Source organism: Paramormyrops kingsleyae, chromosome 5, assembly GCF_048594095.1.
Source record: "Paramormyrops kingsleyae isolate MSU_618 chromosome 5, PKINGS_0.4, whole genome shotgun sequence".
Lineage (NCBI taxonomy): Eukaryota > Metazoa > Chordata > Actinopteri > Osteoglossiformes > Mormyridae > Paramormyrops > Paramormyrops kingsleyae.
Genome location: NC_132801.1, coordinates 33,496,677 through 33,510,260, shown reverse-complemented (window position 1 = coordinate 33,510,260; position 13,584 = coordinate 33,496,677). Strand labels below are relative to the sequence as shown.

Below are 13,584 nucleotides of genomic sequence, written 5' to 3'. Positions count from 1 at the left end.
TCCTGCTCATGTGGGGACATTGTCTTAAAGAACCTTACGAACACCCCCCTCCCCCATCAGCATGACATAATGACATTTGCCTTGGCACAGCCCAGTGTACTCCATGTCACACAAAAGTACGCCCTTCGCAAAGGGAGGGAGAGACCTTCAATAGCTGCGCACAAGATATTTTTTCAGCAACAACGGTAGTCCTGTGAGGATATAGGGCGTCGGGGTAAGAGTGGGGCTGGGGGGGTGACAGAGCAGACACAATCCCCTGCCAGAGCTTTCCTACCCTTGCCCCTCCCCTGACTCTGTCACTCTCCATCTCCCTAACCAGGTCTGGCACTCCCCTGTGCTAAATTTGATTTCAGTCCCGCATACCAGCAATTACAAAACATACAAAAACAAATACTGTTCCTCATTTTTTATTTTTTTGGGGAAGTCATTTTCTTTCATTAAGGTTAAAAAAAGACAGGGGCTTTTAAAAGCCGTGCTCTGTCCATTAGAAACAAATTCAAAATCGAGTGCATTTTAATTGAATTGGCACCCTTTTCTGCACATTTAGGTCCAAACCGAAAGGATTCAGGATTTTTAAAAAATAGTTTGGAACTGTAGGAATATAATGCATCAAAATTCAGATTCCTTCTGACGCAGGCAAAGAAGCCAGGTGCTTTTTTTCAAACATACCTTATCATGTATCGTTGTGATTGTTTGCAATGGTAATCTGTCATGTTACAAAAACTGCTGTAATTTCACTTGGATGGCTTTCAGGATATGTCTGGAATATTATTTCTTATCTGGAGGTCAAAGGCAGTCATAGCCAAAATGACATTCTTGGACACCTAAACGCTAACGTTTTTCCAGCGACAATAGCTTATGGCATCCACTGTTTAGACTTGTTCATTGAGGCTTAATATCATAAAGTGGGTCGTCATGGCAACACCGTCTGTTTCAAAAATGAACTCGTCGTTAACAGCTGTATACCGGCCTCTCCTCTCGGCCGTTTTGTAGCGTGTCCCTGGTGGAAATCGGTAATAGGAGAATCCCAGAAAATCGCATAATTTTCCATGACAGTGAGAAAGTCACCAGAGTGGAGAGAAGTGAAGATAGACCCCCCTCACCACCCCCCTTCCTCTGAAGACAATACATTTTTTTTTTTTTGATGCCAGTTTGATCTTGTTCTCCCCATTTTCCTTGCCTTGACAATTATATCCCTTAACGAACGTGTGCAAATGAAACTGCTCACAGAATGACTCTGCAATGCTCATTTCCAGAATCTTCCGTGGCTCCCTCCTCCAACAGGTACCCTCTTCAATTAGGTACTGGAATGTTTACAAAACTCCTGTCTGGTCTCAAATGCTTTTGGCCAGATTTGTCAGAAATAAATTCCCTTTCGTGAGTTCCAACAGTGTTAAAAAACACTGAGGGATCAATAATTGGAAAACAAAAGCAAAAGTTTCCTTCAAAGGCTCCCTGTCAGAGACCATCCAAATGAAAAAAATTAATGTGCCACAAAAGTGTTACAGGGATTAGCGGCAATATGGAACAGATATGGGTTATTTACTACATGATAAATCGTCCTGTCATAGGAATCTTGTTCTCCAGTATGAAATAGAGAAAAAAAAAACAGTTCCATAAACAAGCATCAGTCTTGCACAATACAGAAGGAAAAAAGAAAAACACAATAGCGCATCTTCAAACTTCCATTTAAACTTCCCGTGAATTCAATGGTTTGGCCTGTCCATTGTGATGTCAGAAAAGTTCTGCCAATCAGAGCCCAGAGCCCATCTCTCACCATTCAGCAGCCTTTCATAGGGGCGAGAGAAAGATCTTCCACCTAAGCGCGGCTGACAGGTTACATTCAGAGACAGCGCTTGAGCGAGAGCCGCGGCACGGACAATTATGCCACCGTTCCTGCCGCCGCTGCCGCGCATCAGCACCCGGGCTGAACTTGACCCAGATCCCTCATTATCAATTCTGAGCCTCATTCAGCCGCTTGTCAGGGGCAGATAATAATTCCTTCAGTCAAGCGGGGGCAGAATGGGCTGTGGCGCAGAGGTGACGGGGGAGAGGCAGAGACAGCTGTTTGTATTTACAGCCCATTATGTTCCTAGAGCCCCTTTTTTTGTCTCCCAAACATTTATGACAATATTTCTTTCCATCCTGGAGTTTCACGGGAATGCCGTGTGTTCCTAGTGATCGTGAGATTAGCTCTCATATGACACCTTGGTTGCCAGACACCCCACATCCCCCACCACTCACTTCTACGTAGTTCAACAGCAGAGTCCTGTCACTATCTGGCACCCTTAAAACCCCGTATAGCTCTGCCTTGCTGCGGATTACTGACCTTTTGTTTAATCAGGCGCATGATTGGATATAAATACACAGGGGCCCACCAGCAGAGCTGGCCACGGGCTGCACAGGGGTGCTTAGAAGCTTAGAAGCAAGTACCTAAAAAACTATCAAATGAATTGGAACAGCAACATTGGCAAGTCGTGTGTAAATGATATAATGAAACTGAGATGACTTTTTTCTCAGTTTTATCAGGCAGGAAAACTTTCATAAAGTTCATAAAGTGCCCTCTGTTATACACAAAACAAATATATTAATCTTTGTTTACTTTTTTGCTGACTTCAGACGAAGACCAGCAAGCTATGGCTGATCCTGCTACTGCTGATTTAAAGAATTCAAACCAATGAGAGAGAGTGTGCATGGAGAAGGGGGACCCCGGTGGTAAAGGAGAGAGAAAGGCAGACTCACGCAGACATTCGTTGGCCTCCCGTGCTGTGGCCCTTTGCCAAGGCCGGTCATAGTGGAAGGGTTTGCATCGGTCGCACTCGGGGCCCTCAGTGTTGTGCTTGCAGTCGCAGACCAGCTTGCCCTCCTTATCCTTCAGGCACCGCGAGGCGTGTCCATTGCACTTACAGCGCCCACCCACCTGGAAGTCTCCCACCGCATAAAAGTACGTCGGCATGGGTGAGGATGGAGCCGAAGGGTCCTCCTCCCGGCCGGCCCCGGCCAGGTCGCGGGGCAGCTGCGGGCGGCTGAATACCACGCGGATGTCGGTCAGGGTCACCCAATCCTGCAGGACGGGGCTGTTGTCGAAGTCCTTTCCGGACGGACGGCCATCCAGGGTGCTGAAGGCAATAAGGCCTCCGGAGAGGGGATGGAGGTCAGTGTGTCCATCCGTGCACAGAGCCTCCTGCTCATTCTGCTTTGTGATCGCTGCCTTGTTGGGCCGACTGTACATGCGCCGGCATTGTGAGGAATAGAACTGGTACGGCGTCCAGGTCTTGCCGTAATCCATGCTCTTGAAGATGGCCAGGGACTCGGGCCGTGGCGAGCAGAACTGGAGGCTAACATAGGTGATCTCGAACTTCTTGCCCAAGGACAGTGTGAGCGTGACGTTGTGCGGAGAGGTGTGCAGGTTCTCTGACTGCCAGCAAGTGAGGTTGTGAGCCGAGTTGAGGTCAGTGAGGTAGGAGGCGGGATGGGCCCGGCGCGGGTCCGCGGCGTCACAGATCTGGCAGGTGCGCACGGCCGGCTTCTCCTCACGCTCCACCACGCTGCAGGACCGAGACGGTGGCCGGCCACACGTGCCGGACACCTGCACCTCCTTCCCGAACGCGGCGTTGATGAACTCGGGAATGCATCTCCGGGCGGCACCGTTCTCGTCGTAGCAGGGATCTGCGGGGCTCTGCTGGATTGCAAACGGGTTGCTACTGGATGCTGCCGCCGCCACCAGGGTGAGGAGGCAGGCGCCCAGCAGACATCTCCAAGCGGCACTCATTCTGCTGCTCGAGCCTCAGGGCGAGGGCGCGTCCTGGTGAGCTTCACCTCCGAGCTGCCCTCCTCCGAGCCTGTGGGCAGAAGCGAAGAGTGCTTGGCTTTAAAAGTTGTGCAAGAAATTGTAATTGTTATGTTGACAGGAAGAAGCTCTGAGAGCTGAGTCCTGTTGACAGCATTTCATGATAAAAGACAAGATGGGTGGCAACTCTCTGTAAATATAAATTAATGTAAAACACCATTCGCAAGAGAAAAGCCCCTAATCGGAAACAAGCACACAAAGCATTTCTCTGGGTTGTGAATGTCAGTGAAGGTGAAGATACTTCGGAAGCTGTGTTTATGCTGTTTGGCAATATGTGCAAGAAATGTGACGGTCATCATTATGTGTCTCCTTAGACGTGAAGCCAGGAACAGTGCAGGCAACAGTGTGAATTAGTGTTAGCCAAGGACTTCAGCAGCATTCTTCTGTGTGATGATGATGATGATGATGATGATGATGGAAAATGTGCTGGTGTGCCTGGATACCCTTGTGTCACAAACCTTACGATAGCTTTGCAATCAGGTCAATGATGGCAAAAAGAAAATAGCCCTCGAGTAGGATATGGATGAATCATTTAGTGCTGAGTGCACAGGGAGGATCCTGTAATGTAGAGCATGACAAGAAGAGCATTAAAATGTCATAAACAAAATGCTGAGGGCAAAAAAATGATCCCTAGGTGACTCTATGTCTGAGGAATGGGTTTATGTGGGCATATGACAGCATGGGCTTGAGTTGAGCATCTGTACACATACGAGTCAGCAGGTCTATCCAGACTCAAAGTCATTCTCCATCCGCAGAGTCGCCCGCTAGGGTGATCATCGCCTGCAGCAAGCGCATTTAAAGTAGCCCATTTAAAATATTAGGCTGAACTTTTATCAAAACGCATTTAGCATCAGCAAAATGGAGTAAGAATCAGGTCAAGGCGCCCGTCACGCCTGCCCGCAGTTCCCTCACATCTGATACCCAGTCATGCTAATTTTTTTCCAGATCGGAAAGAACCTCCCCATGTTTCTTTCGGGAGGGGGAATTTTAGTTCTGAGCCATGGCCGGCTACGTGCTACTAACACATAGCTAGCCTGCTCCAGTGCGGCCAAAAGGCACACAGCCACTGGCTGAAGCGCACTGCGGAGGCAGCCCACACTGTGCTGCAGTGAGAGATGTTAGGGGTGGCTGGCGGGCCTCCTGGTGAATGTCAATGACGCCGCCCATTCAGCACCTCAATTCAGATCTCTGTGTGGGATTCCAGTCAGGCGCGCACCTCTCCAGAGCTGCAGAGAAGTCACAAGATAATCCAGGTCTGTGTGAGATCCGGGCCTCAGCCTGCCAGCACGCTTTACAAAAAGCTAAATAAAAACCAAGGGTCGGAAAACAAGAAGCTTATGGTATTCACAGCACACTGCGCGATAGCCAACTGGCTAACAGGGCAAAATGGATCCTCCCCTATTGGAATCTGCCCTTCTGAGGACATAATTAGCAAAATGTGACCTGAAATTAGCAGTAACAAACTCACACTCAGCAGCTCCACCTCCTGATAACACGTTTCACGCTTCGAGGCGGGAGTGACATTTCTGCAGTCTTCAACTCATGGCACCAAACAACTGCCTACATACAGTGCTGAGTTTGCCGAGGGCGACACTCTCTGGCACTTAAGCACCCATCCTGGAAAATGGGTCCTGGGATGGGAAAGGTGAGCGGTGGAGGTTAAAACCCATTTAACACCCCTGGCACGGTACCCCTCCCTCGCACTGCAGGGCCATTTTCACACGACAGGTTTAATGATAATCATCCTTGGTGGAACGAGCCCTAAAAATACACTTCAGAGAACCTAGTGCGGATCACACAGCAGAGCGGGTCCTAATTGGGGAATGCAGCACTCCCCCTGGCCCACCCCATGTCCCTGTATCGCGAATAATGTCAAGGACCAGCCCCCAGCCCCCCAGCTCTCATCACTTCTTGCTCACTTCCCAGGTTGTCAGGAGTAGCCCCATTCTGGGAACACATCGAAGGGCCAAGCCCCCCCCCCCCTCCTGGTCCCACTTCTAAGTATTTACTAAAACCACAATGAGCAACTATTATGCAGCACCTCACTCTTCCACTATGCCCCCCCTCCAAGAATCAGACTCTTACCATTTCTCTCCCTCTTGTGCCTGCCCTTCTCTTTTGGAACAAAGGCAGGCCATCAAGGGTGCCCTGCCACTTCAAAAGCGAAAGTAAGTTCTCTTTCTTTCTTTCTTTCTTTTTTATTGGACCCAAACATAGCTACTGTCAAAGCGGAGGAGAATGGTCCCATTTGGCCGGCCAACAGCAACCCCCCCACCCGACAGTGCACAACACCGCCTCTGAAGCCATTCTCCACCACAATGCATGTGTGTGTGTGTGTGTGTGTGTGTGCATTCACGCAAAGAGGGAGTTGGCCCGGTGGGTAGGCTTGAGGGTGTCCTGCGTGCCTCCAGGGCCTTCTGCAAAGAGCCGCCCCGCCACAGCCGGGCCAGGACACGGGAGTCAGAGATACCGGCTTGCAGAGGACCCCGCTGATATAATTAGCAACTAATTAGCATTCCCCAAGCTTCCGTCAGCACTGCGTTAATGAGCGGCAGAGGAGAAAGGGAGAGGAGAGGGAAAGAGGAGGGGAACGGAGTGTGTGTGCGGATGCATGTGTTGGGGGTGTGAGGAAGAAGCAGAGAGGGGAAAACGGAGACTGATGGAGCTCAAAGACAACAGGAGTAGCCTTCAACTGGCCATCTGTGCCCAAATATGGAGAGCTACACACAACCGTCCGCAAGTTATTTCTTACTGCCCCCGAGGGTCTGTTCCTGTCATCAAAGTGTAAACAGAAACCAAAATCCCAACACCACTGTTTAATACAACTTTTACAGCCCCCTGCCACCAAGAAAAAATATGTTAATAGTGTCAAAGTGGGAGAGTCCAGAAGAAGCAACAGAAAATTATATGTAAACAACCAAAAAACCAGAGGAACTCCAGACAACAAATCTTACGAGAAAAAGCTGAAATTTTAAATGTCCCGTGTGCCTAAACTTTGATACATAAATCAGGTTTATGATGCCAGTGTGTAATTTCTGAAATCTTAATGTTTCCATGGCTGCTCAGGGGAATCAGACCTGATAGGACAGTAAGGAGCCTTCCAGTTTGGGGGGGCCCAACACTGCAGGTTTGAGGGAAGCTGGAGAAGCAGCTGGAATGCTCCTGATTAGTCGCTCCAAGCTTCGGTGATGAATCCCTTTCTTGTCTCATCCCAGAAACGATATTTGAGGGCAAACCAGACGCAAAAAAGGGAAAGGCAGAGCCGTGAACGTGGGCGGCTACCAGGAACACCCCCTTCTGCGCTTTGTCAGCCATGTCACAGTGTCCCCTGACCTTACAGGCAGTGCACTGGAAACGCGGGGGAAGGGCTGCCATTTTAGTTGTTTTTTTTTGGATAGTTAAATATTTGTTCTTATGACCATAGTTACATTTTTAAAAAATTAAACATACTTTCATCTCTATTGATCTGTGGATATATCACTCTGATAAATAGTGTAAAACTGAAATAATTTTTCAGGAAACACTGAACTCACTCAAACTCCAGCAGCAAAACTTTAATCTTAAATCTTTAATCTTTCTTAAATCATTTGAATTCATAAGAGCTTTTTACTGTCTGGATTGATATTACAGGTATTTTGTCAGATCCTTATGTTTAGCTAACACTCTTGTCTATGCCTGTAAAAACCAAATATTTTGAATGGATGGTCAGGACAGTGAAGCTAACTGGCTCCATACAGACGACCATATAGGCCAACAATTTCCAAACATTTTGAAAGTTATCCGAGTTCTTCTGGGTATCGAGTGCACTCCACTTGGGACTCAGCTGGGGGGTGGCAGGGACAGAGGGAGGGTGGTCTTGACGGACAAATTCCGGAGAACGTTTTTTCAGCTTTGCCTGTCACCAGGAGATCATCCCACGTTGCGCTTCTTTTCTTTCAGGGTGTTTTTTTTTTGCCTTTTTTTTCGCCTCTCATAGTTAAGAGATTAAAATAACAAGGGGTGCTGAGAAGCGTTCCCTGGGTTGGGAGAGGAGCAGAGAGAGAGGGAAGACAGACAGCTTGAGGAACCCCACACCCTGGCCTAAGATTTCGGATTGTGGCAGCAGGAAGTGCCCCCCCCCCCCCCCCCATAATTGGATCCTCTCTTTGTTGATCTGACCAGCTGAACCTGTGTGAAGGTTAGTCCGAGCCCCCCACTGTTCTAAGGTCCCATGTAATCCCAGGTTGAGCTATAATCAGCTTTACCAGGCACTAGGGGGTTCAACCAAAGACCATCAGCAACCAGATTAAATTAATTTATCCCTTTTGCTGTCAACTCCAAACAGAACTACAGACCGAACCAGGCATCTGGTTACAAGAATGCTGTCAATACATTTAAATATCTCTACAAGTGAATAAGCCGGTTATGGATAACTGTCTCTCTTTTCAGCTTAGAAGTAATACATCCATTTTCTAAACCCTGCATATGTCCTACGTTCTGTAACTATCTTACACAAAAAGCAGTGACTTATTCAGCTGCTGTGATTATTGGTTCATGCTCACACAAAACATCCTCCATGCCAACTGGCTACACCCCGTTACTTCTCATGCATTTTCTAAAGCCTCCAGATGGATAAACGAAGTCTCCATTGATGGGAAAACTCCTCAGGTAATAAAGGCCAGGTGTCAACTGGCTCAAACCCAGCCTGGGGACAGTCGGACAGACACCAACTGTATCCTTTGATGAGTGCCAGGAGGAAGGCAGGGACACCGTGGTCACAGCCCAAGGGGCCCATAAGCCGCTGAATCACAGACAGGCTGACACCCTCAAAAGCATAAAACCTGGCGCTGAAGCTTTCCTTCCTCGGTGTGTATTCCGAGAAACTTGCTTTCCATGCCGGAAGCATATCTGCAGATACTTGGTGCGTCACCGAGCTTGGTGTAAACTTCAAGCAGGCCCGACCCGCGAGGAGTGTAAAGGCAGTCAGCCCGCCAGATGTGCTGTCTCTGGCCCGTCTTCCATTGCGCTGTGATCCCACACACTCACATATGCCACTGTGTGCTGTTAGGCGGCGTCACAAACCCTAGACTCATTAAAATACTTTTTGCGCTCCACTCTTCCTGCTCCGACGGAGAGAACGCCCATGCAAAAATGTGGCGGCTCCCCCAACCCATTTCTCCGGCTCCCAATTCCAGTGCTGAGGATGAATGACTGAGAAAAATCTATGGGAACTCCTCAGACATGTCTGGGACAACTGAGAAGATGGGGTAGTGCACCAAGTTTATCTTGGATGCAAGTACACAAATTAAAAATAGGAGAAACAGCCAAAACACTAATATTTAACACATTTAGATTAACCAAATAAACTAGAAAGTAAATTACATGCAACAGAAAGAAAGGGTTTGGGCTTTCTGCCACGCAAACCTCTTAGCACAGTTACTTGTAAATCTGTTATCTGGTACAACACTAAATAGTGATACTCTTCAGGATGACCTTCAGGACTTTTCCTGGAAGGCAACTGAAAAAAACACTGAGGCCTGTTTGTCGATGGAAACGCTGCAAAGACCTGTCACCTGATGATACTGGGTAAGAGTCACATGGAAACACATCGCAGGTTGACAATCCTAAATAAACATACAGCCAGGTGACCTAATGAGATCTGGTACACAGGAAACTCCCTCAGTAAAACACTTAATTCTATACTTAGACAGTAATTCTAATCCATAGTGTAAATCTTGGTAAGTACTCATCTATTTTAGTAGCAATTCAATCTAGGCTTTGAGGAAAGTCTTGGTTGCATTTCTATCAATATAAAATTACAAAAAGCAAGAGGTCTTTATTTGCCTAGTAATATTAGAGCATACCAAGGACACAGGTACACTACATTAAGGTGCAAAATGTGACTTCAAATTTCAAGCAATTTTAGAATTCATAAGAAAAGCCAGGAAGAGGTAAGAAAGACGAGGCGTCACAATGCAAGGAATGATATAAACCAGGTTATTTCTCTATGTGGGCTCTTCTGATCTCTGTATCAGTGACACTCCAGATTAAACCATGTAACATAAATAAACAGAAAATTTTGCAATGATGTAAACATGTCAAGCATTCAGCGGCACAAATGACTGATTGTGACCACAGAAGGGATTCAGCACCATGGATAGATCCTGAAGAAAGGAACGTGTTGGTCAGTTCTCTTGGGTGGATGGTTACCGAAAACATTGCAGAAACGCAACGTACAGAGAGGCCTGCACTGCCATATTCCTTCCGCACTAAAAGGAAGCCGGAACATTTGCAGATCACCGTCTATTTCTGCATAGCCAACTAGACTTTCAACTATTCATGATTTGGGCCACCCTTCACATTTTTACTGAAGAGAATATATTTTGCGATAGATCAGTAACTACACTGATTTATGAAGCATGTTTGCATCCAGTCATTTTGCTTGCATAAGTGCAAAGTTGCATCACCATAAGATGACAGAAGTATAGCCATTGTTGGGAATGTCACATGCCTCTTGATGTCTCAGCTTTAACATTTCCAATCATTTCACAAGCCTCTGGAACCCAGCAGTCTTTTCCCTTATGTTGGCTCCCTTCCCTTCAAATCATTAGTTCCCAGATTCATTTCATCCATTCTTGCTGGTAAAGTGGGATTCCCTCTCCAGAAGGGGTTTTGCAAGTGGGAAGCGGGTTTGACCATGGAGCAGCGGCCTCCGGGGCCAGGTGTTTCGGATGTAAATCAGTGAAAGTGGCCCACCAGGCACTGCTTCTTTTCGCATTCCCTTTGCCCCCAAAGGGCTCCGGCTCGGTGCTGCGGTAGGCAGCCTGCGGTTTCTGCAGCACTCCAACAGGAAGGCTGCATTTTCCATTGCACAAGTGTGTCGCGAGCAGCGAGGCTCGGGCCGCTTTGAACTGCGGGGGAAACCGCAAATCATTTTATTAAGCTCTCAAATACCGACGTGCATTACTGAGCGTGCCAGGACTTTTCAAAAGAAGCTGGAGTCATTAAACCCCCTCCCCTTTCCCATCCTCTGCCCCCCCCCCCCCACCCCCCCAACAAGCATTTTCTGCTGTGTTCAATCGAGCCGATTTAGCAAGCCAAACGGAAACGGTACTTTCCCAATCTGAAAGTGACGGCGTATTCACAGTCTCCAGGCGACCGCGGCAACTGGGCAGACATATTTCCTATTTATCCGAATTGGTAATTGTGTGCATAAACTGGCCGGGAATTGTAGTCACACCCTTTGGAAACCTTGAACTGGATTATGTTCACAACCTGTTACTAGCATTCCATGTCCAGTGTGTGTGGAAGCCAGGGGAAGGGAAACGACTGGGCTCTGTGGTCGGGTGCGAGTCTGAAGCGAGTCTGAAGCATGTGTGACAAATGAGGCAGCCAGAATGCCAACGGTGAAAGAGGGGGGGGGATGCAGAGGAGAGTAAAGAGAAACGTCCCAGCTCTGTGTGTCTGCCACAGCAGAGAGGAATAACAACCCCTGATGGGGAGGAGAATAAAGACTGAAGGAAAGGGTGTCTAGCCGGAGAACATGCAACCTGGGTATCCTGCGTATCCGCAGCATCTGGAGGAAATCTGAGAGGATGACACATGCACTTAGCCAGGCCCGGAATCACTGTTGACTGGGATGAGACATCCCCGCACAGATTTCACAGGAAGCGACCTTCTGCAAGGTTCAGCAATGACTAATGATGATTAGCTAAAAAACAAAAAAAGACTCCTTCACGGACAATAAGCCGTACACTGATCTCAGACAGAAAGTGGCACTTGTCATTTAAACCTACCGCAGTTGTTTACGCACAGTGACACTGAGTAATAGCCCTCATGGTGTTGAGAATGCCTAAAATGTAAGGAAACTCCCAGTTAATTAAAGTACTTCAGCCTTCCAGTTAGTTATGACCTGATTATATCAATTTACTTTTCATCACAGACCATCATTTTATGGTTAAACTATAGAATTCAATGCAACATTATATCACTTAAGCTTTTGAAAAAAGGCCCCCAATTTGAAAAGCGATTTATTCCTAACAGAAAGTCACGGGGACAGTGAAGGCAGGTGGGGGTGTAGAGGATTTAGAGTAAAACAAAAAAAAAGAAGAAGAATTTACATGAGGTGATGCTTCCCGTTCTGTGTGCGCATGCCAAAGAAACAGGGAGAAGCCTTTTGTTTCAAAAAGGGGCAATGACCTGCTCCACTAGAGAAGGTGGGGGGGGGGGGGGGGGCACAGTGGGGGGGAGGATTTCCCGTGCCCCCGTCACCTGCTCGGGGTTGCAAAAGGCTCCTTCATCCGACGGGGGCATCATTACGGCTCGGCTGGGCAACAGGAGAGGTGCTCCCCCATCCCTAAACGCTCACAAAGCCGGTCAGATCATCTCACCGACACTAGGCGCTCGGAGGTAGCGACAGACGGCGAGAAGAGGAGCAGAAGCGGAGGCCACGCCGGGCTGAGCCTCCCCCGGGGCTCGGGGCACAAAGCGGAGAGGCACGGCCATGCCGCAGCTGATTATTACGAACCGCATGGGAAGGCAAGGGCGTCGGCCTGCATCTGACACGTCTGCCACTAATGAGGGGATTCGGTCAGGAAATAAAAGAGCGTATCAATTAATCAGCTGGGATCTACTTTACGAATCAATCGCCGTCTCAGAAGGTGATTCCATGTGTCGCCGGCACCTCATTCATGGGGAGTGAAAGCGGAGAACTGACTCGGCACAAAGGCTGATGTTACCGCACCTGTTTCGGCCGACCACATGCGGGAGCCCGGCCCCGCTGATGGCTCACAGCGCACACGCCATATCGGCAGAGAAACTGATGACCAGAGACACGGCAAGAATGCAAGCCATCCCTCTCCATTGTCAAGGGGTGTGTTCCAGGGCGAAAAAAAAAAAATGTATCTCATTTCTTTGTTGTCAAGACCAGTATAATTAACTGAAGCACAACTTACAATTTGCAGTAAGTACAATTTGCAGTAAATTGAAGAATTCATAGACCAAAATATTTGTTCATTCATCAAAATATTTCTCATGAGCCCTGTACTCAGGCCCAAGTGAATCTTTTTTCTGGCCTATTGCTGTTGTCCATATGTAAATAAAAATATCTGATCTTGCAGGTGACCATCAGACAGCCACAGAAATAAATAAATATTTCCCTGAAATGAAAATCTGATACAGTGCTATTGGTTTCCAATTTCATTTCAAACACTAATGTGGGACTGACTCCAACATAAATTACAGGTGTAGTAACAGATTATTAAAATACTCTCCGGCACGAAATTCACTGAGTAAATTCCCTAGTCTTCCACTAAACGAGTAGTTCGGGGATCTCATTAACAATTCCCTTTCTAACAGGTTAATACCAGTCAGAGGGAGTTAATTTAGTCCTTGAGTCGATTAATTATACTAAGATTAATTACACAAAGTAATTGTTCAAACCTCGGATTGCTTTTTTTACGTATCAGTGATTGTCAAAAAATAGAAAGAGATATCAAATTATCTTATCGCACTATTTTTTTTTTTAATGGAACTACGTTACTGGATAATTGTACCTCTAACTGGGCAAGGCGAAAATATATAGTTCCGAACGCACATGTTCATATATTTTTAAAATGAAAAGTAACGACACGATTCCTAGAAAAAAAAATGCTTTGAAAATAAAATACGTGTATTGCATAACAGAACAAATCAGTTATTGTTTTTATAAGATGAAAAACATTCCATTGTCTTATCTTCACCTTGCGTTTTGTCCT

At 47.2% G+C, this 13,584-nt stretch overlaps 1 protein-coding gene and 1 long non-coding RNA gene across 3 annotated transcripts in view; one reads left to right on the top strand and one right to left on the bottom strand.

Annotated features, from left to right (window-relative positions):
• ntn2 (netrin 2) overlaps nt 1-13,584 on the bottom strand; it is a 46,852-nt gene that overhangs the window by 27,575 nt on the left and 5,693 nt on the right. For both annotated transcript variants that reach the window (XM_023819159.2, XM_023819158.2), the window contains exon 2: nt 2,743-3,842. In XM_023819159.2, coding sequence (XP_023674927.1) covers nt 2,743-3,772 — 1,030 coding nt within the window. In that variant the 5' untranslated portion in view covers nt 3,773-3,842. The remainder of the gene's footprint in view (nt 1-2,742; nt 3,843-13,584) is intronic.
• Nucleotides 3,839-9,917, top strand: LOC111847731 (uncharacterized). The gene is made up of 2 exons (XR_002839160.2): nt 3,839-5,495; nt 6,068-9,917. It is a non-coding gene; the product is annotated as an uncharacterized lncRNA (long non-coding RNA).